We start from the raw sequence: 27425 nt of genomic DNA, 5'->3' as shown, positions 1-27425 counted from the left end.
ATCCAGCCCTTATATTCAAGTGCTCACATTTCAGAAAAATTACTTAAGGACAAACATCAGAAATATCATCCCCCAAGAGTCAGATTCTTTGCTTTGGAACTTCTGGTAAATTTCCATGAAGGTGTTTTTGAATTTCTAAACATGGAAAATCAGCACAAGATGAGATATTTTTCTGATGCATCTGATGCAAAGTCAGAAACAAAACTTCCCAGGACTGAGGCTATGGCTACACTACAGAGTTTACAGCTGCACCACTATAGTGCTGCTAGTGCACACTCTAAGCCGACAGGAGAGAGCTCTCCTGTCGGATTAATTACTCCATGCCCCGCGAACGGTGGAACTATGTCTGCGGGAGAAGCTCTCCTGCCAACATAGCTCTGTTCACATCGGTGGTTAGGTCGGTGTAACTTATATCGCTCAGGGTGGTGGCTTATTTACACCCCAAAGCGACATAACTTATACCGACCTAAGCTGTATGTGTACATAGCCTCAGTCCTGAGGGAGGACAAACACATTTGAAATGAACCAACAGTGGGCACGCAGGTGGTGAGCTGAGAGTACTACATTTACTGTGCAATGACTTGCTTGCTTTCTCATCTTGTCTTCCCACATCTTGATTATTGTCTTATCCACCTGTTACATCTTGTCATAACCTAGATTGTGAGCTTTCTGGAGCAGGGACTGGATTTTTATTACTTATCTGTATAGCATGCATCACAATGCGCCTTGATCTTTGATTGGTGCCCTCTAAGTGTTACTGGCATGTTAATACATAGTAAGAGTTTCTGATGCAGTTTTCTGAACACAGCAAGTAATGAGTGCCTTTCACCAGATACTAACATTTCCGCTGTTCACCAGTAGGTGTTACTTGACAACTAAAAAGAAAAGGAGGACTTGTGGCACCTTAGAGACTAACAAATTTATTAGAGCATAAGCTTTCGTGAGCTACAGCTCACAAAATCGGATGCATCCGATGAAGTGACCTGTAGCTCACGAAAGCTTATGCTTTAATAAATTTGTTAGTCTCTAAGGTGCCACAAGTACTCCTTTTCTTTTTGCGAATACAGACTAACACAGCTGCTACTCTGAAACTTGACAACTAAAGGAACCCGAGAAAATTAGGTATTTTGAAACCTCTTCATCATGTGAATAAGAATATAAATTGCAGTCACATTAACTGAGTGAAAAAATCACTCCTCAACTTTCATATTTCCTAGGGCATAAGATGATCAGCAGCAGGAGCAGGATACAAATTTGCCCTGTGCTATAGTTCTGCACAGTTAGCTATGTGCACTGAGGGATGTGTGTTGGTTTGTAGCCTTTCTTCTGAAGCACTGAGAACCTCTGGACATAATAAATTGGACCATATCACCCAATGGGGCATACATTCTAGTGTGTTCCTACACACACACAGATCCATCAATGGCTATTTTTGCCAGAAGTTGGGAATGGGTGACAGGGAATAGATCACGATGATCACCTGTTCTGTTCATTCCCTCTGGGGCACCTGGCAGTGGCCACTGACGGAAGACAGGATACTGGGCTAGATGGACCTTTGCTCTGACCCAGTATGGCCATTCTTATGAAAGCAACTGTCCCTAGTTCCCCCATTGCACCTGTGTCATGTGAGATGGCCAGTAAAGAGACACGAGGGGGAAAGCCCATTCTCTGATTACCCAACACAAATGGGAAAAGCAATCAAGTGGAGGAGTGGTTTTTAATCCTCTGCAGTTAGGATATTTGGTTAATGCAGTGAAACCACTAATTACAGCTAATTTAAAGCTGTGCTGAGATCAGAGCTCAATGAAAACTACAGGGGGAAAAACAAGAGACAAAGAAAGGAAAAGGAAATATTTTTGAAGCCAAATTCTTAATTGAAAAATAAAACAACTTTTTAATTAAAATGAGCAAAAGCAAATCTGGGGCAATGCTCCATAAGCACACATCGTTGGTCTGACTTCACAAGCATGGAGATAACACGTCTTTCCCAGGCTCCAGATAGGGGACTTTCAACCTGGGAGAGCTTTCCTTACAGTTGATTCTGCTTCTGGTTCCTTTGCAAAGTAACTCCAGTAGGGCTCAGTTCTGCAAGGTACAGTATATCTTTAACTCCTATAGATAGCTGGATATAGAGGACAGAATGAAGCCTTTTTGGCCAAGTCCACTGCTTCGGTATGAGTACAGGTCATCCACAAATGGGAGTCTTGTGAATGCACCTTGCGGAGTGCACTTAACCCTTGAACTGCCACTTGGTTTCATTGTCAGCCGCTGAAAGCTACTTTCCTACACATCAAAACATATTGCCTCCCCATTTTTAACGACTTTAGCCAAGGCAGAGTGATTGAACATTTGGGAATCTGTGATGGTTCTTGGGGAGGTGGAGGGCAGAGGGCACTGCCATAACAGGGACCCCTAGAATCCCTACCTGGAGGAGCAGGCATGTCTCCCATCAACTGAGGAAACGCACTGCTGCTGTATCTGATCCAGAGGCAAGGCTTCAGCTATTCTACTTATTCAGGTTCTTACACTGTGCCCATCAGCATGGTAAATGCTCTTCCACGTTGCATATTACAACCAGTGTCTGATGGGGGATTGGTCACGGACATACCCTGCTCCATTACTCCCCCGCCACTGCATCCAATGCAGACTGTCTAGCGTCACCCACCCAGCTCTCTCCTGCCTAAGTATGGCAGAAGAGGGTCCCATGTAGGGAGGCCCTGGAAATAACAGGACTTGAGTGTGCATTGTACATTGTGTTAGGATCACAGAAACCAGAAATGGAAAAAAGGTTATTAGTTCAACTAGTTCTTGCCCTGCTCAGATCCAGCTACCTACAATATACTTTTGAGGGGTTGCCCACTCTGGTTTTACATCTCTCCTGTGGTCAGGCTTGGTGGCACACCATCTTATATAGCACAGGGTGCCCAGACATGCCCATTCAGGCAGCATCCTCTTGTTAGACTGAAGTCCCCAAACACACATCCCCACTGAATCAGGAGCCATGATAATATTTCCCTTTTGACCTGCACGTTTTTATCCCGTTCCAGTTACAAGTGAAGTGGGAGTCTGGGGGAGCTCTAGCGAGTATCACAAAACCACCACAGAAGAGAGCTAGGTCTGGAATAAGCCCCGTCAAAGTTGCGTAAGGCTCCAGGCTAGGGCTTATTGCTGCAGGTTGACATTAAGGTACCCTGGGTGCAGGTTGGAATTGAAGCTCATCCTCAGAATTGTGTTCAGTTAGAACTTGCAGAATAGCTTCCCGAACAATGCCTGTCTCTAGATATTTCCACTGCTTCTTAGATTCACAGGCATCAAATGTGCTTGATTATATATTTATTAAGAGAAAAAGAACAAAAACAGAAAGATAAATAATATATTCACCCCAGTGTAGCACTAGCAATCAAACCCAGACTCAGTAGCATTGGGAGGATCACATTTCAGCAGCACAAAGATTTCTGAGGAACCTCAGTCTAAAGCACTAACTCCAGTAGATGGCAGCATGTTACTGCTAATTCCTAGTGGTCTGACGGCCACATGCAGATCAGACTCTGGCTTCCTACACAGCCAAACAAAATATCTCCAACCAAATAATCCCAGAATAAAAGGGGCTCTTGGAACCCAGCAACCTAAATGGCATTGCAGTGAGGAATTAAAGTCTCTCAGAAATCCCATTACTGAGTCTGATCCTGCTCCCACTGACAATTATTTCAACACAAGCAGGCCTGCATCCTCTGTGACTATCCTACCACCTCTGTCTATATGTCACTGAGGATGCTATTTATCCACGACAATATTTAGAAACAATATCAGTTTAAAAGAAAATGCATGCTCTGGAATGATGAACCTGGCGCTGCCCAGAGCAACTTTAAAAATGTTAAGGGCCAATTTTTGCCCGATTTAACAGCAGATCAAACAAATGACAATGGGAGCCTTTTTGAAAGGTGAATGGTGGTCAGCTTCCCTTGGTCCGAGGGCAATGCTCCGTGGAAGTCAAAAGCAGCCAATGCTCAGTGTGAGTGGCTTGAAAACAGCAGTGTAGCCTCTTAGGAAAATACAGCCTAGCCTGGTGATGTCTGGGAAAAGAGATTTGTAGGTTTGATTCTGGGAGTATGCATTTAATTTTCTTGGGACATTAGTGATTTCCTACAAACCATCGGGGTGTCCTCACTACTTCTAAGCCAATATGACTGCAGTCATTATCTTGTCTCTGAATCCAAGGCAGACAGGACATTCTCTGGCTGAGTGGGTGGTGGGACAGGAATTACCCCTTAGAATATACATATACCAGCAACTACATGTATGTTGGAACATCATTATGAGTAAACAGCAAGTAGCTGGATGGCCACCTGCAGTGACATACAATGACTGGAGCAGCAACAGCAGCTGCATTTCACTGTGAAGCAGAAGTCAAGGTCATTATCCTTCCTGAAGGATAAAAATTCAAGATGGCCCTTGCATACATACAGACAGTGATGGTTATATGCACGTGAACTACACTGCAAGGGTCTATTCATGGCCAATCTGTGAACCATGTCCGGAATACTGATAGCTTGTTCTGATACCCTTTTCACTGGGCTTTCTCTAGGACAGTCTGGATTTGACTGCAATGGAAACATACACTCCACACCACTTAGAAAGATGCCTTTAAATTCAAGAGCCCAGTTTCTAAAGTAGCAGGAACAGGATCTCCAAGTGTCTGCAGGACCCGTTGCCTTTCATCTCTTGTAAATTAGGCCCCACATTAGAAGAGGTTCCCCCGATTCACCAGAAAAGATTTGCTATGCATGTGTCTGTCTCCTGCCCATTTAGTCATTATTACTCTCCTTTAACATGGGAGTTTTATTTTTAGATGCCAACTTAATATCTTCTCCCACCCCACAGAGTCCTCTAAATACTTAGAATAATCCCTACGCTCCCACTGTAAACCATGTGTGTTGTGCCTCTCTCCTTTCCAGAGGAGGAAAAGATTACCTCCTGTGAGCTGTAGCTCATGAAAGCTTACGCTCAAATAAATTTGTTAGTCTCTAAGGTGCCACAAGTACTCCTTTTCTTTTTTGCGAATACAGACTAACACGGCTGCTACTCTGAAACCTGTCAAATCTCTATTATACTGGAAATGAACTGGCCAGAGTGATCAATGCTGGGCAAAAAACAGATGGACCTGATTAACTAGAGCTCCCAGCACCAGCTGAACTGTGTGAAGATGGAAGGGGCAGAGAGAGACCAATCTGAAGCCAAACATGTGCCCTAGGCATGGCTGTGTAGTGCATTAACCACTCAGCTGGTCTCATGGCTCAAGTTGGAGAAACAAGATTACATCTGATTTAAAGACAGTTTGCACATTTCATATAAGTTCTACTGTTCTAAGGAAGTCTGATAATATCCTTATTCCCTCTAGTTAATCTGCAATTATCTTCCAGCGCAAACTAACCTTTCAGACCCAATAGCGAACAGTAGCAACACTCAATCCACCTGACACCAGAGAGGTCAAAATTACATGCTGTTTTAAGAAATTTAACATTTTCCATCACTCTCTCACGCCCAACTCAATTAACTTCCTGGAAGAAGGCAGTATTACCATCACCCTCTGCATCAGAATGAGAGAACAGCAGGATGGCAGAAGAATAAGTCTTCCATTGATTAAACCCTCTAACAGCGGAAGAACATTTTATTTAAAGACATGTCTGATGGAGATCTGGACACCTTGGAAGATTTGCGTGTGTTTGTGTGCATGGGCACATGTGTTTCAGACCTGAATTCACATACACATTTCACAGCTAGTCTTTGATTTCTACAATGGCAGAAACCGAAACCCCGGATCTGAAAGTATCAGAACTTTGGATCCTTTGAAATTCAGCCCCAGATCTAAATTTTGCAGCACATGTCTTTTTTAAATAAAGAATTATTATAGGAGGAAAACCCTTATTATTCATGTGTATTTTGGCAGCACCCAGAGGCCCCAATCAGCGATCAGGGCCCTAATGTGCCAGACACTAGACATATGTAATAAAAAGGCAATCTCTGCCCCAATCCCTGAAAATATTAATATGAGCTTTAGAAAACTGATCTTTATAGCTTTTGTAAAACAGAGAAATGCACAAATACTGCAGTCAGTTATCTGCTTCATTTACACCTCCTCTTATGTGACTGGATACAATTATTTCTAAAGCAGAATGAAAGTTGGCAGTTTCACTTTTTGCAGGGAAACACAGAATCATAGAATCTAAGAAATGTAGGACAGGAAGGGATATCCAGAAGTCACCCAGTCCTTCCCCAGGTGCAGAGGCAAGACCAAGTATACCTAAGACCATCGCTGATAGAGCTCTCTATGATATGCCAACATTCCCCTTGTTGTGCTTTTGCGCCGAGTTCCTCTCCCCCTCCCTGACATAACTTGGAGCAGAGGGCGAACCCAAAATCTCCAAGTAAAACTCATTTGAAATGAAATCTCCTGCATCATATTAAAACCCCACAAAGCAGTGAATTTCACAGGATTCTGATGTGAACTGCAGGTTCACAAACCTTTTAATAAATGTGGTTGAAATTGCAAAGTCTCACCAGAACCAGCTGAGTATTATGTGGATTCAGGTTTCAGTGAGAATATTCTGCATGGCTTTAACTTCATAGAAGAAAGGGCTTCCCACTCATGCTTCCTTATGGAGGTTTATTCTGCCTTAGGTTGCTAATAAACTTCCAAAGGGAGCCACTTCAGATTAGGCAGGGTAAGCAATGTTCTTCAGTGCTCTGTACAAACCCTTGAGGAATGTAAAGAAGAAAAAAGGACCAACACTCAGAGAACACAAATATGCTAGGTTCCCCAGCCCTTTCTCAGGTGGCACCAGCCTCCACTGTAAAACACAACACACCAGAGCTCGGATGTGTTAATTTATAGAATAAATTTACAGCCTAACCAGCTGTCTTGTTCCAAATTTAAAACATAATGTGAAGAGAGCTGCATATTAACTTTTAATAGTATTTGTCTGTATATTGAACTCTAGACTTCAAACTCTAATAGGCAGACAAATAACGACAGGGCGAGTGAGGGAGCTAATATCAGTACTGAATGCCTAGCCGGGGAAACATCAGCCATCCAAATCTGAATGTGAATTACAAAGAACTTGTATAATAAATAGTCTCATGAAAACTGGAATACACATGATTTTTTTCTATTGGAAACAATTCAGCTCTTCCTCCATCTCTATTGATTCACTAAATACAGAACTATTTGAAATATGTAACATATGCACTAGTCACAATTTCCTTTTTTTTTTCCCATCTCATAGGAATGAACTATGGATTATTTTTCTTCAGGGCAGCTTCTACAGAAATACAGGGGTTGCAATGTTTCACAAACTGGATTAAATGTGGTTTAGGAATACTCAGTCACATCCTACAGTCACAGGTCATTTTCCCCAATAGCAGAGGCAGCGTTACTAGTTAGCAGATAGGACTGAGAATCAGGACTTCTGGGGTGGCTCTAATACTGACAAGGTGTGTGACAAAAACCTCTCAGTGACTCAGTTTCCCCATTTATAAAATGGAGGAAATGATATTTGTCTACCTTTGCAGAGTGCTGTGAAATCCTAGTATGAGAGGTGCTATAGAATTACTGTCAGTGTTACTATTTGCTCTTTTGGTATTGTTATGTATATTTTATATTTACAGGAGGATTTGATTGCTGGACCACTAATTGGGCCAACACTAAATGTGTTTGGATAATTGCAAATTCAGATCAGCAGGTGTCAATGGAACAGGGATTTCATTAGCAAGGGAGGTTCAAATAGTGGCGATCCAGATACCTGGATTCCATAGTAATTTGAAACTCAAAGGGATGTAGCATATCACAGAAATCTGCTCCAAAAGAAACAAACAAACAATACAGCCATCTGAGCTGTCAAAAATGCTCTTGAACTTGGACTAAGGGAGGAACTAACATGTTCTATTCTAGCCCTTCCCAAGTGACACACAATGTGGCATTGAAAGGCACAACTCCATCTCTATTCAACTAGTGCCTCAAATGCCTCTGCAAACAGCTGATGGCCCAAGGATGCCAACCTCCACTGGGGCTTGGTCAACGTTTCATTATTTGGATTCCAGTTACCATTAACATATCTTCAAGCCTTGCTCTGCCTGCCAAAAACCTGGACTAATTTACTTAACATTTCAACTAAAAAAAAATCATTTAAAATGGATGATTGAATTTGGGAATTGTATTCCTCAGAGAATTAGTGATGGATTTCTCTCCCTCCTTAGGCCTCAGCATTCAGAACTCCCCCATGTCAGTATTATTAGGAATAGACTAATACAGTAATGACACCATACCCCAAATGAACGCCCAAATAAATGAAACACTCAGTCATACCTTAATCTGAGTGAGTCAGATTTTCAACCTAATTCAATCTCTGAGAGAGAAGGCCAAATCATGACAAAATCCACTTGCCATTATTTGTGGATTGTTCTAGTCTTGGACAATTTTTTTGCCTTGCACCCACACGTGCTTTTAGATTTTTAGCCCCAAACTCTTCCCTATGAATATTTTATGTGTACTCGGCTGCTTATTATTGAAATGGTCACTACCGGCCTTAGTGAACCAACAGATCTGAAACACCAGTTTGTTCTTATATCCATTTGCAAAGCTGATACACTTCTTCATGTGCATTTTAACATTTGCTTTTGTTAACATGCTCCATCTGCTTTTTGTGAGATGTCTATTTGAATTCTCAGCACCTGGGAGCTGAAGGTACATTGTAAAAGGACTGAAAAGCCAGACTTTCTCTCTTTAGAGAGGCATGGTCTATAAGTCTTAGCACAGGACTGGGAGCCAGGAAATCTTAGGATCCAACTCCAGCTCTGACACCATCTCCATTCTGTGGCCCTGGGCAAGTCATTTAATCTCTCAGCCTCACTTTTCACATCTATAAAATAGCAATATGACTTTGTTGTACCTTGTGTGTGCCTTATGGAGCTTTAATGAATAACTGTCAAATCCTGTTGCCTCTTGACTTCTGCAGAGGTCAACTTTTTACTTTATGCTAAACATAGATTTTTATCACTGGGTTATTAAACAGCTCAAGCTATTTGAACAGGAGTAGGGCATTAACCTCAGTTTAATGGTCAAATTCCAGTTTGGGCAACTATAGTCTGCCTACCTAAAATTTCCTCTTAGGTTTCAAATGAATACAAGATTCTTCTTTACCTCAGGGACAAGTGTCCCATTAAATCCCAATGTGTGACCTTTTCTGGGCGAGTGGGAATATTTTTGTCAAGACAATGAGCTGTCTCTTTCACAACTGCTTGCTATGGCAGGTACGTCTGCCAGAATGCACCTGCAGAGCTGCCAGAAGCATTAGCAGCAGCGTGATGTTCTTTTGATTTTAATGGAATGTCTTCTGAGCAGTAGCATAGAGACTAGCATGGAGGACAATAAGTGAAGCCGTTAAATAGGGACAAACAACATGTACAGTGGATGTTGCCTTTCTCCTGCATCCCCTCACCCCATCAAGAGCTGTAAAGGGAGAGAGCATTCTGGAACTCTGATCTTGCCACCTAGCCATACATTTTCGAGGGGGCACTACAGGTATCAACCTTCAGCAAACTCATAGCATGTAGCAACTGTAATGTAACTAATTTGGTGGTCAAAGGGACTTTCATTCCATTGAATGATTCTCTGCTGAGTCTGCTGAATAGTGGAGGGAGAAGTGGATGGCATTTCATACAGTTCTAGGGTTTTACTCCATTGATCAGCTTATTCAGTCACCTACACAATTGATGGTTTAACCTTTTAAGGCTACTTCTGTTGTCACAGCATTAACAAACAAGGGGCATGGTTTCCAACACACCTTGCAAAGTCCAGGTCGGCCTCGCGTGACATGGTGATGTTGGTCAGGTTCTGCTGGAGGATGAAGATGTTTCTACACATTTTCTTGATACCAGATTCGCTGATGCGCTTGAAGTACTGGGCGCCATTGATGAGAATACAGGAAATCAAGTGGCCCAAGCCTGGGAGGGGAGATAAGCCAAAGAATTGCAAAGAGGAAGAAAAATGTTTAGCAAGAGATAACTTTGTAGTCACCAGCCACACAAACCATTTAAACAGGTGCCTACTCTTATAACATATCTGTAATAGATAATGCTGCTCACGTTCCTAAGGTGTTTCTGAAGTTGGCCTTTACCACCACCCTCAGTGTGTTTTGAGGCGACTTCCCGCCAAAGGTTCTTGATTCATAAAAAAATTGGGCACACCAAAAAAAATGGCATAAGGAGCAGAAGTATCCACTATCTGTGAAATTCTCATAGCCACGGATATTTCAGGACCTTCAAATGGACACTGGTGGATTATAAACTGACCTAGGCTAATTTGTGTTCAGCTCCTCTCGAATAGAACATCAGAAGTGTTTATAAAAAGAAAAGGAGGACTTGTGGCACCTTGGAGACTAACAAATTTATTTGAGCATAAGCTTTAGTGAGCTACAGCTCACTTCATCGGATGCATTCGGTGGAAAATACAGTGGGGAGATTTATATACACACACAGACAATGTGAAACAATGGGTTTTATCATACACACTGTAAGGAGAATGATCACTTAAGATGAGCCATCACCAGCAGGAGGGGAGGGGAAAGGAGGAAAACCTCTTATGGTGACAAGCAAGGTGGGCCATTTCCAGCAGTTGACAAGAACGTCTGAAGAACAGTAGGGGGTGGGGGGGGGGGGAAATAACATGGGGAAATAGTTTTACTTTGTGTAATGACCCATCCACTCCCAGTCTCTATTCAAGCCTAAGTTAATTGTATCCAGTTTGCAAATTAATTCCAATTCAGCAGTCTCTCGTTGGAGTCTGTTTTTGAAGTTTTTTGTTAAAGAATAGCCACTCTCAGGTCTATAATCAAGTGACCAGAGCGATTGAAGTGTTCTGCAACTGGTTTTTGAATGTTATAATTCTTGACATCTGATTTGTGTCCATTTATTCTTTTACGTAGAGACTGTCCAGTTTGACCAATGTACATGGCAGAGGGGCATTGCTGGCACATGATGGCATATATCACATTGGTAGATGTAAAAAGAAAAGGAGTACTTGTGGCACCTTAGAGACTAACAAATTTATTAGAGCATAAGCTTTCGTGAGCTACAGCTCCGATGAAGTGAGCTGTAGCTCACGAAAGCTTATGCTCTAATAAATTTGTTAGTCTCTATGGTGCCACAAGTCCTCCTTTTCTTTTTGCGGATACAGACTAACACGGCTGCTACTCTGAAACCTGAGAAGTGTTTATTGCATCTTGTCACTAATAAAATCAAGTTTTTTTTTTTTTTTAATGCACTGTCAGCCCAGCAAATCAAATTTCGCTGGAAAAGAGTGAGCTGCACTGCCCTGAATTCTGCCTCATGCACCATCCGCATCAGGTCAGTTCTAATTGCAGAATCATCACGGTGGGTCATGATGCATGGAGTAGAAAAAGCATGCTGTGATCTCCAGATAGAGATCCTCCAAGGCAGGTGGCTAGGAAACAAATCTGGTTTTGCTTGTAAATATTTATATATATGCCAATTCCAGAGACTAAGCACAGGAAACAACAAGATGCTATCTTTACAGAGTCATATTCTGAGCATAATTGCACTGAGGTCTCTCTCCTTGCCTTAAACAGGCTGCCAGAGTCATTCCACACCAGAATAGTCTCATGGCAAACAAATTTAAGGTCAAATTCACCCCAGCAAAAAAGGCTTGTACAAACCGTGAACTGAGAAAATTCACACCTGAGAGAGAGCAACCGCAAGGCCTATGTATTGCTTACATTCAATGTAAATAGTCAAAATAAGGATAAAGAAGTGACCGGGCTGTGAGTTGGCTCTCTGCAGAGACAGAAATTTCACCCTATGCGCCGAAGTAGCTCACAAATGGTTCACCAGGCTTTGTGTAGGCTCCATGGCTATGAGGTGAATTTTCCTCTTTTTGAACACAAACAGTCAGACTTACACAGCGAGACAGTTCTTTTCCATGGGATGGTGTTATCACAGCCTGCCACAGTATCAGGAAGGTTAGAGGTACCAAAGACCTGTTCCAGTCTGTAGTCCATCCTTCTGCCAGTGAAGGTCTGTGCCTGGTAGAGTCCTTCTTTATATATTTATAGTTTATTTGATATTGTAGTACGTTGACTGATGTGGTTTCAAATGTCTCTGTCCAGCCCATGGGATTTGTGTACTAAACAAATATCTATCAATGGTGGGAAGAAATGGGGGTTGGGGAACTTTATGGATCTTCAAAACTTCTACTAGGGGATTGAAATGGCATGGAATCTGGGGAGAACCAGCACTGTAAACCCCTGTTTTTGCACCCCCTTTTTCTGTCCAGCACATCACATCAGACACTTGATGTGATTCACAGTACTTTTCCTGACCTTGTACAATCTGTTGAATAAAACGATGCACCTTATGGCCACCCAGGCCGTTAGAATGGTGTGTTAAAGCCACAGAATATAGATGAGATTAACTGAAACATGATTTAGATTCTTAAAGCTCTTTAAATAATTAGAGCAGCTGAAATTCTCCCAATTCAATGTTAGAAACAGAATAGTATTAGGTCCTAACAGGGACCACTCCGTAACATAGTGTAATGCCAACAGACAGCGGCTGTCAGCAGGCAGGATCAAACCTGGGACCTCTGGAGCTAAACGCATGAGGCTCTACTGCATGAGCTAAAAGCCACATGGCCCTTTGCTAATGATGTAGAGCAGACTGATTAATCTCTCAGTGGTCTCGCTGCTACTAGAGGGGACAGAACACCACATCCAGGAGGTGTGCGGGCCACAGAAGCTATGTTTGTTATATATAAACACTCCTACATGGCTTTCCTGATGAAGAGCCTTGCTGCATGTACTTAATCTTATATTTCCCCCATTCAGTCTGGGCCCATTCCTCCCAGTTTATGGATATACACGAAGGAGTGGCATGGAGGCAACAGGGCTGCCATCTGCCTGCACAGGTCTCCTCATCAATCTGGAGCAGATGGCAACCATTCTGCAGTCAGTCTTAACCAAACAAGAAGGTTTTCATTTTCAGGCTGAGAAAGACCAATGATTGCAATGCTGATCCATACCGCAGATAGTTTTATCGCTGATGAGCATATCCCCAGCCCCCACCTTCCTCCCAGCACATCAACTGAGCACACTGGCAAATGCCTGACCTTCAAAGATATACTGGAACTTGTGCTGCTGGAGGCTGGCACTCATAGCTTCCTCAATGGCACTGATGTCTTTATTTAGCCGCACCACAAGGGGGTCATAATCCATACTTTCCACATTGGCCACTATGGCATAATTCCCTTGTTTAGCCAGTGGGATCAGATAATGGAAGCAATGAACTCTAGAAGACAGAAGGCAGAGAGTCACGACAGAGAGAAACACAGTAAGATGTTAACGTTTGCCCAAATGAGATACTGACCTTACTGAACAAGGCTTTGGCTGGGAAAAATAATGACAACGGGTTTTATTTTCTTATGTACCCAGACCCAGTGGGAAGAAAAATAAGTTTTCCCTCTTTTAAAAAATGTGCTCGGGATGAATTTAGTGCTGGTCTAAACATGCTGGATGGACAGCTGCATATCCTGAAGTCCTCTCAGGGTGCTCCAATTCCCACTGAGGCCAATGGGAGACTCTCCCCTTTAAAGGGAGCTGCATCAAGTCCTCTACGATGCACACAGCAGATGCAGTAACAGGCAGCAGAAGCTGAACCACCACCATGATTTGGAGGGGCCACATTAAGCCGCCACGGCCTTTCAGCTGAAACTGCTAACAAGGGTGACAATTCCGGTGGCATTTTTTTGTAATAAAAACTCTTCTCTGGAGCTAGACTGCGACCCAAAAGTTCATTCCATGTAAATCACTGAGTAATCCCCAGATAACAGTCACTTTTTACCCTTACTGACCTAAGTTGGCTTTGAACCGGTGGCCTAGCAGAGAAAGGCTCTTTATTTCATTACTGTTTCCCTGAAACTGTCTAAGGTCCCCATTCTTCAGTAATTTACACTGCTTTTAGTGTACTGGCTGATCCCAAATAGACTGATTGGCAATATTTTGTTAGCAATGTGAAAAGGGACTGAGACTGCTACAAAAGTGAAATAGAAAGAGAGAAACAGGCTTTTCCCCCCCTTCAAAGCACTGACATGTTTGTTCTGACCTCAATATGACTTTGGCATTAAGGTTTTCTGAAAACATTGCTGATTGCACAGCAGGATGGTTGATTTTTATAAAGTACATATTTAGGATGTTGCAGTGCTAGGAGATTGCTGCTGAACACACTGGAAGGCCTCCTGAAAGTAGATCTTTTATTTAAGGAAACTGCCTGATAGAGGTGACATTATGAGCGTGCCCTGTATAAAGTGACAGTTGAATATTTTCCTTTTAAAGTTCAAATAGGTGAATAATAATAATAATCATAATCATAAAAACTGGGCTGGTGACTTTTACTTTCAATATATCTACCGCTCAGCATGACATTTTGCTGCATTCACAGACAAGCACAAAGGTAGTCAAGTACAGAGAAATCCCTGGCACAGAGCTGGCCCAGCTGACTCCATTCTATCACTCCCTGGCTCAACCAGTGAAAGGGTTGTGTTGTGTGGGGATGGAAGGGAATGTGACTGAAGTGCCCTGCCCTCTGGTGATCCCCACTATCAAAACATCCCCAAAGGGGCCCTTACAAAGTAGTACAATTCAGACCAGCCCTGAGATGTCTCTAACTTGCACAGGGTTCCAGTTGCTCATAGGTGGGGCAGAAAGGTTGTGGCCAAGCCTTCCTTGTGCCCACCTCTATACACCAAGCACTGCTCCTGAGCATTCAGCCAATAATCTTCTGTTACTTTCTATAGGATGGTACAAATAACCTACAGAAAAAAATATATATTTTCTGTTACATTCTGTCCTGAACAGGAAGGATGGAGCTATAGTTAAGGCAGAAGACAGGGAGTCAGATGACTTGGATTTTAGTCCCAGCTCTGCCCCAGACTTCGAGGGTGAAGTAGGGCAAGTCATACAGTCTCTGTGTGCCTCCATGGCCTCCTCTGTAAAACTGGGTGATTAATGTTTCTTGGCCTCTGAGAACTGGTATGAGGCTAAATAAATGTTTTAAAAGCACTTTATGATCCTCAAACAGAACCAAAGAAGTGCAAAGCACCATTATTATTTTTAAATGGGATAATGGTTACTGACCTGTGAATCTCAACGGGTTTGATTTAGATAAGCAGCTACAAATTTGAGGGCCAAATTCTGATCCTACCTATGCTGCTGTAAACTCAGAGTAAATTCACTGACTTAAGTAGAATTACATTGGATTTACAGTGGTCCCTGGATCATTCCCACATGGTTCCAGAGAGCTGTGAGGTCCAACTAGTCAAACTCTGTAGTGTGACTGCATCTGGCAAAATCTGAAAGTGAACAGAGAGCCTGAGGAGGGGAGAAAGCCGAGAGGAATTGATAAATTCATAAAACCCTGCCTGGTTGTTTGCTTGCACCCTCCTTGAAATGGAGCCGGTGCTGATAAATTCCAATGCACCTCCATGAAGATGTGCCATGAAGGCTCGTTTAAACAACAAGTTTTTGTGAATGAAAACACACTGCATTATACAGCAGGACAATTACATGAATTCTGGGAGCTCGCATAGTAATTTCAGAGAAACCCACTATTCACAGCCACCAAAGTGATGGCTATTTTTTCTGGTGTTACTGCAGGTGGTTGCACAACAGAGTGTGATTAATGGGGGGAACTCTCACAGAGACTGAGTGTTTACTGGTCATTAGCACACCTTCCCTTCTTTCCCTTCCACTCATCCATGCAGAGCAGTGGCGCTGGAAGAGTTTCTGAAGTGGGGGTGCTGAGTTGCACTCCCCCCACCCCCCTTGCCCCTGTCCATGCCCTTTGGAGCTGGGGTTGGCAGCCGGGACCCTGCATGCGGCTGAGCGGGACCTGGGACCGGCGGTCAAGGGGACCCAGGAAGCAGTGGGCCTGGTGGCCAGGACCCTGGGCGGCAGGGGCACGGGGCTGGGCGCAAAACCTAGGAGTGCTGCAGCACCCCTACGTCCCATGCCTATGATGCAGAGCATTACACAACTGGCTTCGTGTATTTGCAGCATCAGATTGCAGCCACCAGTAGAGGCAGGATGCCAGACTAGATGGGGAATGGTCTGCTTCAGACATAAGAATGGCTATACTGGGTCAGACCAAAGGTCCATCTAGCCCAGTATCCTGTCTTCCAACAGTGCCCAATGCCAGGTGCTTCAGAGGGAATGAACAAAACAGGGAATCATCCCTATCGCCCATTCCCAGCTTCTGGCAAACAGAGGCTAGGGACACCATCCTTGCCCACCCTGGCTAATAGTCATTGATGGACCTATCCTCCATGAATCTATCTAGTTCTTTTTGAACCCCATTATAGTCTTGGCAAAGAGTTCCACAAGTTGTGAGTTGTGTGAAGAAATACTTTCTTTTGTTTGTTTTAAACCTGGCGCCTATTAAGACAAATTGTGAACTCCTGAATTGCATGTTATACTTGCTACTACTCAAAACTCAGTTGCCTGGTGCAACAGAAAACTACAGAGGATTTTTGTATAGAAGCCCATTCACTCTGGTACATTTACAACAGCAGTTATAGGGTTAGTTTTGGTGTTACCAAGTACTATACCTAATCTGGAAAAATGTCTATTTCAATAACTTAACTATCTGTACCTTAAAATCCCTCAAGTCCCAGTTCTTCTGAGATGCCTACAATACAGTATCCAACTGAGAATGGAGAGTAGGTTGAGGGGCTGCTGACAGTATATGATGTGAATTTATTTATTTTTAAAAACTATGTAATGTAAATATAAATAATGGGACAGATCCTTCGCTGGTATAAATTAGCATAGCTCCACTGACTTAAATGGAGTTACACCAGTTTACACTGGTACAGGATATAGCCCAGAATCTGTCACTACAGAACAAACTGCTGGTCCATCAAATCTCATACCCTGCCACTGGCATGAGCTTAAATCTGATGCCTTAGAGAAAGGCAAATACCAGCTATAATACACCTGGCTCATATTGTGCGTAAGGGAACAATTCTTTCCCAACCCCCACAGCAATCAGCTGATGGCCTGAAGCCATAGATTTGATTATCTTGATCTTTGCATTTGTAACCATGTCATAAAATTATCCAGCCCTTTAAAAAAAAATCAAGGCAGAGCCCCCATCCTTCTCCAATTGTATTATCCTTTCAACAGTTAGCAACAATAGGTTCCCATTTGGAATCCAGAGCACAGCAGATGATAAACATAAAAAAGCCTTCAAACAAAGTAGCACAAAAGAGCATTCTTTTGGAGGTTCATATGGAAAAGATCCCAGAAAAATAATTCTTCCTGGTGATGTTTCCAACACACAAGGAGACACTGGAAAATAATTTTTTTCTGTTTAAACAAAAAATTCTTCCCTAATTTTTCCATTTCTCTTCTAGAACCCCATTGAAATCAGGAGATTTAAGCTTGTGAAATTTGATAGGATTCACTAAACACTGTCAGGTTCACCTATAGGATGGGGGACCCTATCCTGCAAAGGAGCGACTCCGAGAGGACTTTCACGTCATGGTACATAATCAACTAAACATGAGATCCCACTATGACACTGTGGTCAAATGGGCAAATGTGATCTTTGAATATATAACCAGCAGAATATTGAACAGGAGATTACATTATCTCTCTATTTAGCACTGGTGTGTTCACTACTGGAATACTAAGTCCAGTTCTGGTTTCACAATTCAGGAAGGATGTTGATAAATTAGAGAGGGTTCAACTTCAGAGAGGAGCCATGAGAACGATTAAAGGATTGGAAAAAATGCCTTATAGTGATAGACTCATGGAGCTCAATCTACGTAGTTTAACAAAGAGAAGGTTAACAGGTGACTTGATCACAGTCTATAAATACCTACACGGGGAACAAATATTTGATAATTGGCTCTTCAGTCTGGCAGACAAAGGTATAACAAGATCCAATGGCTGGAAGTTGAAGCTAGACAAATTCAGACTGGAAATAAGGCACACATTTTCAATACTGAGGGTTATTAACCATTGGAATAAATTCCCAAGGGTTGTGGTAGATTTTCTATCACTACAATTTTAAAATCAAGATCGGATGTGTTTCTAAAATATATACTGTAGTTGAAACAGGAATTAATTCAGAGAAGTTCTATGGCTTGGGAAATCAGACGAGATGATTACAATGGTCCCTTCTGGTTTTATGATCTATGATCACATCTCTCTCATTGAGAGTAGGGCATCTACTAGAAGAAGCTAATCTAATTACTAAAGCTTTAATAGTAGCCTTAACCTCAAAAGTTCACATTCTAGATTCAGAGGTTCTATGCCATACCTGACTTCCAAATGCAGAACCAGCAAGCAGCGGTCAGCCATCTCTTGGAAGGACTTGGCCAATTCACCGAGCGTTTGCATGATCTGTTCTGACACCGGTGGGAGGTCCATATTTGCATGGCTGTCCTGACCAGGTGATGGTGCTGATATAGATGTGAGAGAGAGAGTGTCTACGTATTAACAGTTGGTAATATATTTAATCAAACAGCTGTGTTTTAGCAACCATGTCATGTCATTTATTTCCACCATATGCACATACATTCTCACAGGTTTAGCTAAGCAATAATGTCTAAGATCCTGGAGTATATGAAACAACAAACTGTTTCTGCAATTGATTAAACTCCAAAGTAAAGCTGAGGCATATAATCAACCACCAAAATCATTTGCTTGCAAGTATATTGCAGCACAATGGAGGTTTCTGCTCCTGGAAGACAAGGGAACATTTACAGCTAGTCCATCTCTCAGGGCACATCTACACAGCGGCTGGGTGGGTGGTTCCCAACCTGGGTAGACATACATGCACTAGCTCTGCTTGAGCTAGTGCATATAAGTTTACCCAAGCTAGCGATTAAAATAGCAGCGTAGCTGCAGAGGCATGTGCAGTAACTCAGGCCAAAGTATGTACCTAAGGGGACAGGTGGGATTGTGCACATGGTGCTGGTCCACGCTGCCCCGTGCCGCTGTGGCCACACTGCTATATTTAATGCACTAGCTCGAGCACCCACATTAGGTTTTGGGCCTTTTGTCCTTACCTGTCTTGGTGGGTGGAAACTTGCAGTTCTTCCACTCTGATACTTGGGGTCACTATCCCATGTACACCAACCATTTACCACTAAGGTAACCAGATGTCCCGATTTTATAGGGACAGTCCCGATATTTGGGGCTTTTTTTTTAATATGGGCTCCTATTACCCCCCACCCTGGTCCCGATTTTGCACACTTGCTGTCTGGTCACCCTGTTTACCACCTGCAGGTCTGACTGGGTTTCGGGCACTGCATTGCTTCCCTTTGGGAAGCAGTGACCAGTCTATACTGACCAACAGCCTTCTAAAAACAAAGTATGTTTAGGTAATAGTGGGAATGAAGCATTAGTGAGAAAAAACGGATTTTAAAACAAATCACGTGTGCACATATCTTATCTTACCTACTGTCCCATAATGGCCACTCAGCCAGGCCTAGCTTCTCCAGACACCCCTTAGGGCTCCTGGGTCTGAGTTTCTCTCAGTCTGGCTCCCTCCAGCATCCCTGCGATAATGTCCTTATAAATCCTGCAAGGCTTCTTTGTTCCCAGCCCCTTTTACAAGTGTTGGTGGGCTTGGCCCTACCTGGTAAAACCACCTCTGTAGGCTGCTGGGGGACCAAGCCAGAGTCATCAGAGCCAAGAGTGCTGGCAATGTCCCTTAAGCACTCATAGGCAGAAGCTGATTAAGTGACCTCCTTGAGCCATCTCCTTCCTGATTAACCCGTTCCAGATGGCCATCTATTGGGAAGTCCTTAATCAAAGATATTCATATAGAAACCACCATGACAGAGCCAGGCTGGCATAGTCCTAAAGAATTCCTATTTGTCACACCCCTCGTTCCCAGAACACTACACCATACTGCCTTTCATAGGAGTGTGTCAATTAGTATCTTAGGCTTTGTCTACACTACGACCTAAGGGTGCAATTCCCCTGCTTGCATATATATACTCATGGTAGTTTGATGTGAATATAAACAGCAGTGTAGCCACAGTAACACGGGCAGTGGCAGCGAGTACAAACCCGCCTGAACACAGTGGGTATATACTTGGCATGGCTCAGCTGCCTGGCCCGTGCTACCTTGGCTACAGTATTATTTATACCCCTGCTAGCTCTCATTGGGCTACCATGAGTATACGCCCATGAGCAGGGAAATCACACCTTTGGGAGCAGCAATAAAAAGCTCTTCTTTGTCCTTCAGTGGACCAACCACTAGTGAAAGAAATCACACACACACACTGCTTGGGAAAGAAGGCATGAGTGCTAGAGTCACCAAGGCTTAGTGAAAAGACGGGGGGGACTGATTCATTTAAAGTCTTCTATTGCCATGCAACAAAAAAAAACCCTTCATAAAACGAATCTACTCTAGTTCTTAAGCTTCTTCATAAAATTAAAAGAGTCCCTGAAAATATATTCTGTAAAGAAAACAAATAAATGAAAAAAACGCTAAAAACGTAAAAGTAGTAAGTAAGTTTGTAAGTAAAAGAGATCAAGAAACACAGAAGACAGCAGCGAAATTAAAAAGAAATTAGCAAAAACATAAAGAAAAGGACTACACAAAGCAAATGACCGAATTGTGCATCTAATTTTAGTGTAAGCGACACCAAAAGAAAAATGTGCACATAGTGAAACAGCATAAAGAGGGGGTGTCTTTGGGAAGATTGCTTTATGAACTCTCCTCTCAGCTCAATGAAATTTATGAAGTCTTTTTACTAAGGAGACAGTAGTGAGTAAAGAAAGTCAGAGCCCAGGAAGCAAAGACAAGTGACAGTAATTAACTAGCTCCTAAATGTCAAAGGGAAAAACACAAGGAAGTAACCCTGATGGAATCTGCTCAGGGTGATGCAGACAAGGCTGGGAAGTGTGCGCATAACACCCCCCCCCAATCTTTACAAGCAAAATACAGCATATTTATATATGCAGCTCAATATACTCTTTGAGGTTCTAATCAGCTGGCCTGCTAAGTCCCTATCTCAGTATAAGCACATTAATAGGTGATTCCAGGAAGAGTTTGGAAAGACAAGTTAATGCTTTTCCATTTAGGTCCGGACCCAGTAACCTGCTGAGTACTCTCAATTGTCATTCATTTCAATGGGGGAGGGGCGCTCCCTGGATCTTGCAGGATCAGGTCTGAGATTATTTATTTCCTCACAGTTTTAGTCAGCAAGTCTCTCTCCCTCCCTCCCGTCACCATGCACAACTCTCTTCAAAGGGGTAAAAACCCCACAATTTTCCATTCAATTTATAATAAAATATTCCTTAAATCCCATGGAAAAAGCTCTTGATTCAGCTGCTCCCTGAGTCGGGGAGCTGCGCCCAGGGTATTATAAGTAGAAGAATCACTTTCCTTTAATCAGCTGAAGGTGATGGCAGCAAGCTACAAGAAACCAGAATGGCCTGTTGCAGCTCGCTCTGCTAGTGCCTTGTTAGAGGGCAGGGAGATGGATGGCCGTGTCATCTGAAATACAAGACTCAGCTAATTTCCCTTGCAATGGTTTTTTTTGTGTGCACAGCTCTTCAATTCATTTGCCGCGGTTTAAGTAAAGATAGAATTACATTTGGTGCTGCTGGGGAGATGGGAATGGGACAATCTGCTCTTTATTTAAATCAAATGTGGAAAAGTCAATCTGGGCAGCTCATTACACCAGGCCGGGGGGCTGGGGGGGGTGGGGGGACGACGGACACCCAAGATGGTAGTTGCTGCTCTCAGAGGCTGTAGATTGATTCCTCCCATTTTAAGTCAAGTACTGCACTGCAGTGAGAGGCGGGTTTGGATTTCTACAGCTGGACAGTCCTTCCTGAAGACGTCTCTTTTCCTTTCCACAGGGGAAGACGACATTAATACAAGACGAACAATCAAATTAGATTAAATCTGCAAAAAAAGCTATGTAAAATTATGAGATTTTTATCACAAAAATATCCAGACCCTGGATCACAGAGAGATTAAGTGACGTGCCCAAGATTGCACAATAAGCTTATGATAGAGCAAGACATGGAATGAAGATTTCTTAAGCCACAGCCTAGTGTCTTAACCACAAGAATATCTCCTTCCTTCCAGAATCCAGGTCTCTATAGCAGGATCTATTCCAGCTTGGCCTCCTTCCATTACAACAGGGTCTTAAGATACACTGTTTTGCATTTTCTCCAGCATGGTGTGCAACCTACTTGTCAATGCAAGTACCTTTCTTCCTCTTCCTCTTCTTGTGTCTGGTGGAATAGTTAGTTCAGCAGCTGAGAGCCAGCCACTGAGCAGATCCCCTGCTCCCCCAGGTCTTGCTCTAGGCACTAGTAATTCCATCATCCCGTACGTCCTCAGCAAATGTGTTCATGGAGAGTGGGAGGGGTAAGAGATACCCAGGGCACTGAGGGCCTTAAAGGTCCTGAGTCAGAGTCTTTAAATAGGATCTGGTATAGGAGAAGGAGCCAGTGCAGCTTAAAGAGCACAGGCTGATGAGCTTGGGGGCCTGTGGTAAATGTCACCCAATGGCAGGAGAACCCCACGCTGCCTTTTGGGGACAGCGCATAGGAGTGCTCTTCCTGAAATGCAATAGGAGATGCATTAGCAGGCTGGGCAGGCATCCATTTCTTCTGCTACTTGGTGGCACCTACAAGGAATCTTGGCCAGATGGTCAGTTTTCTCATTCAGCCAAAAGTCAGACCTGCTGGTCAACTAAATCACCCAGGATTTTTAAATACTGTCCAGCAATGTGACTGCTAAGCAGTAAGTAACCAAATTTCATTTGTCTAAACTGGGTTGGACGGTCCTGCTGGCCAAGAGGATTTTCCCTAGCCTGCTCTGGGTGCTGCCAAAACAGAGAGAAAAACAAAGAGAAGAAATGTTTCATTCCACCAAACTTAAGAAAAATAAATCCAGTGTGCTGGTTGTCACCAATGATTTCAATCATTTTGTAATTCAAAGCGATGCTGGTGCCTCTTGAAACACTGTGCCTTGTAAATCGATGGATGTAAATTACAAGTCCTCGGGAACATTAACTGTAACCTGCAGTGTTCCTCATCTACAAACCTATGTAACCAATCAACACCTACATTGCAAGCGTTCTGTCCGCTTCCTGCTTGATCAGAATGACTACTAGCGGATTTGAATGATTTAATAGCATTGGGGAGCAAATCAGTTTGGGATTATAGGTTCTGATTTAGCTGCTGCACAATCTAACCCTGTGAAATAAACCTGGCGGGTGCATGCATGCGTGTTTTCATCTATTAGATAAAATGTATTTATATAAATAAATGGCTTCTATTTACATTTCAAAGGGCAGCTTGGCTGCCAGTGGGTACAGAGCACCCACTAATTTTTCCCCGGGGGTACTCCAGCCCTGGAGCAACGTGACTAACGTCTGTCACATATTGTTCTTTTACCATCTCCCCAGGGTTGAAGCATATGTAGTGCAGTATTTTGTTTGGAGCTTTTTTACATGTTACATTAGAGGAGGCAAGGACAAAAAATGCGCACTTAGAGGTCTACGATGGTCCTTAGTTGGAAGTTCACTCCGCAATCCTGGGGCCAGCAAGACATGCTCATTGTCAGATGAAAACAGCAAATCACTACAAAGTGCTAACTACAAATAAACACATGAGGAAGGATACTCTTGTGGTTACTGCTTTGGACTAGACCTCTGGAGGCCCGGGTTCAGTTTGTGGCTCTGCAACAGACTTCCTGTGTGACCTTGGATAAGTCACTGAATCTCTTTGTGCTCCAAGTCATCATCTGCAATATTTCCTTTGCATGCCATTGCTATTTAGAGTGAGAGCTTTTTGAGTCAAGGAATGTCTCTCACTGTGTTTGTAGTTTCTAGCACAGTGAGACTGGCATTGATCTCACTTGGGGCCTCTGGGCACTCGTGTAATAAAAATAAATAATAAAAGGGTATTTGACAGAAAACGCCTTGTAAGGAGTGGGAAGAAATCAGACAGACTAGCAAATGTTTACTTTCTAAAGAAGCAAACAGGTGGAGCACACACAAGTATGTACAATGGGTATGTGTCAGATCCGACATCAAGGATTTATTTCAAGTAGATTTCTTAGGGGGAGGCAAACATCAGGAGACTTCTATGTTTTGAAGCCAGTGACAGGACAGTCAAGAGATGTCTTTTTACAATATCACAATTAGCAACGCCATCCTTCTTTCAGTTAAGCCTCAGATCTTCATGCCTTTTGTCAGTCTGGGTACAGACTTGGGGTACAGGAAAGAAACGGCCCTGGGTGATGTTGGTACATGACTGCTTCCTGGGGATGGATGAAGAACAGGCATCCATGCTGATGCTCTCCTTGCGCTGCATTCCTAGAGTGGGGTGTAGGGCAACAGCTCATCATCCAAAGATGCTGTTATATGGAGTTCCACAAAGTTAGGTTGCATCTCCCCTTCTATTCAACCTGTATGGGGCCTTTGGGAGGGACTATTAAGTGGCACATTCTGTGGAGTTTTCAGTATGCTGATGTCCCTCAGATCTAATTCTCTATCTCACCCGAACAAGTCAGGAATTAACCCCAAACATACAAAATTAAAAAGCCTACATAACCAATAAGAAATGCAAAGTTAATCAACTTAAAAGATTTTCTCTGTCTGTGGGAATAACAGCTGGGACACTGCTCTCAAACAATTCTTTTCTTCTTGAGCTTATGCATTTTTCCTTCCACTTTGCTCTCTTGCAGTTGTTGCAATGCAGTCTGGATCTAATTTAGAGTGTAAACTCCAAGAAGCAGGGACCTTGTCTTTTTATCTTCTTGCAAAGGGCTCTGTACACTTGTGGTGCTAAAGAAATAATAAATAACAACTGTATGCAAGCCATATGTCCACTTAGAATCATAGGACTGGAAGAGACCTTGAGAGGTCATCTAGTCCAGTCCCCTGCACTCATGGCAGGACTAAGTATTATCTAGACCATTCCTGACAGATGTTTGTCTAAGCTGCTCTTAAAAATCTCCAATGATGGAGACTCCACAACCTCCCTGGGCAATTTATTCCAGTGCTTAACCACCCTGACAGGTAGGAAGTTTTTCCTACTGTCCAACCTAAACCTCCCTTGATGCAATTTAAGCCCATTGCTTCTTGTCCTATCCTCAGAGGTTAAGAAAAACAATTTTTCTTCCTCCTCCTTGTAACAACCTTTTATACACTTGAAAACTGTTATGTCCCTCTCGGTCTTCTCTTTTCCAGACTAAACAAACCCAATTTTTTCAATCTTCCCTCCTAGGTCATGTTTTCTAGACCTTTAATCATTTTTGTGCTCTTCTCTGGACTCTCTCCAATTTGTCCACATCCTTCCTGAAATGTGGCGCCTAGAACTGGACACAATACTCCAGTTAAGGCCTAATCAGCACAGAGTAGAGCGGAAGAATTACTTCTCGTGTCTTGCTTACAACACTCCTGCATCCCAGAATGATGTTCGCTTTTTTTGCAACAGCGTTACACTGTTGACTCATATGTAACTTGTGGTCCACTGTGACCCTTAGATCCATTTCCGCAGTACTCCTTCCTAGACAGTCATTTCCAATTTTGTATGTGATCCACTGATTATTACTCTCTGGGAACAGTTTTCCAACCAGTTTTGCACCCACCTTATAGTAGCTCCATCTAGGCTGCATTTCCCTAATTTGTTTATGAGAAGGACATGTGATACAGTATCAAAAGCTTTACTAAAGTCAAGATATATCACATCTACCGCTTCCCCCTGATCCACAAGGCTTGTTACCCTGTCAAAGAAAGCTATCAGGTTGGTTTGACATGATTTGTTTTTGACAAATCCATGCTGATGGTTACTTATCAGCTTATTATCTTCTAGATGTTTGCAAATTAATTGCTTAATTATTTGATCCATTATCTTTTCAGGTACAGAAGTTAAGCTGACTGGTCTGTAATTCCCTGGGTTGTCCTTATTTCCCTTTTTATAGATTGGCACTATATTTGCCCTTTTCCAGTCTTCTGGACTCTCTCCTGTCTTCCATGACTTTTAAAAAATAAATCGCTTGGACTGCTTTCTGCTGCAGCACAATTATTTGAGGCTCTAAGGTGTAGATCACTCACGGTCTCAATCTAAATTGTCCTGTTTGGCATCTTAGGGCTACATCTCTAAATAAAATATTTTGATTCTCCCAATGCCAAGGGGATATTTGGATATTGATTAGAGCTAGATTAATTTTTTTCGATAAAACTTTTTTTCACCAAAAAAATGCAGATTTAGGTCAACTGAACTATTTAACAAATTCCTGTTGCATTTTTTTAAATTAAAAAACTCCAAAAAAGTCTGAAAAAAATCAAAACGTTTTATTTTGACATCTTCTAAATGAAACACTTCAATTTTTCAATTTGAAGCAACTTTTCATTTTGAAACGTCAATTTCATTAGAATTTTCTTTTAAAGGGTAAAAAACGTTAAAAGTAAAATGAAACATGTCATTTCAGTTCCAACAAAACGTTTTATTTTACTCAGAACAATTGGTTTCCTACTTCTCCATTTTGCCAAAACTTTTCATTTCAGGTTGATCTAAAATAATTTTCACCCTTGGTTTTTCAGGTTGGTCAGCTATTTGCTCCGCTCTAATAGTGGGTTTTCTGTTCAGCCTGTTGTAGAGATATTTGAAATTATGAGCTAAATACAGATTTGGATTACGACACCCTTCCCATTCATAGTTAGGGGTATTTAGACTGAGGGTTTGAGACTACTTTACACAGGCACGACTACTCTACAACTACTTGTCTAAAAAACTTGTCTTCCTACTGACCACTGTTTCCATCTTGTTCTGGAAAAGCAATAAAAAAAACCCTAATTGACCAAAGTTAAGCACTGCAGGTCAGTGCTCTGGCTTTCACTTCCGGGGACCTGGGTGAGGACATCTGTAGAAAGATTATTTAGTTAATCTTCTTAGTCCCTGACCCTGCAAACATTCATACGTGTATGTAGCTTTATTCAGTTGAGTCACCCCATTGACTTAGTTAAGACGACTCATGTGAGTAAAGTTCCATATGTGTACGTTTGCCTGGTCTTTAATGGGCAATTGCTCAAAGGAACATGGGGAGAGGGAACATACTTTTGAACATTTCGGCCACCATTCTTGCTGTGGGTCAGGCTTGAGTTTCATTGGCCAAAACAATCTGGGGCCCAAGTGTGGAATAGCAGGAGTGCTGCAGGTCAGGTCTTAGGTTCACTGGTGCAGTGATGGTTGTAGGTATGGAGCTTGCACAGAACCTTGAGTACCTGGTTTAAGCACCCTGCATAGTAGGCCAAGCCTTGTTCAAGTCGGCACTATGACTCTATGCTATCGTGAGCATCAAATACAGACATC

General features: G+C 42.6%; 1 protein-coding gene across 1 annotated transcript in view; it reads right to left on the bottom strand.

Annotated features, from left to right (window-relative positions):
- EXOC4 (exocyst complex component 4) overlaps positions 1–27425 on the bottom strand; it is a 596962-nt gene that overhangs the window by 27844 nt on the left and 541693 nt on the right. The window contains 3 exon segments of the mRNA XM_038412510.2: positions 9840–9999; positions 13178–13356; positions 18388–18529. Of these exon segments, the coding sequence (XP_038268438.1) occupies positions 9840–9999; positions 13178–13356; positions 18388–18529 (481 nt within the window).

The sequence above is a fragment of the Dermochelys coriacea genome, chromosome 1 (assembly GCF_009764565.3).
Source record: "Dermochelys coriacea isolate rDerCor1 chromosome 1, rDerCor1.pri.v4, whole genome shotgun sequence".
In the NCBI taxonomy this organism is placed as follows: Eukaryota; Metazoa; Chordata; order Testudines; family Dermochelyidae; genus Dermochelys; species Dermochelys coriacea.
Note: the sequence above shows the minus strand (reverse complement) of the source record. Positions and strands in the feature narration are given on the sequence as shown.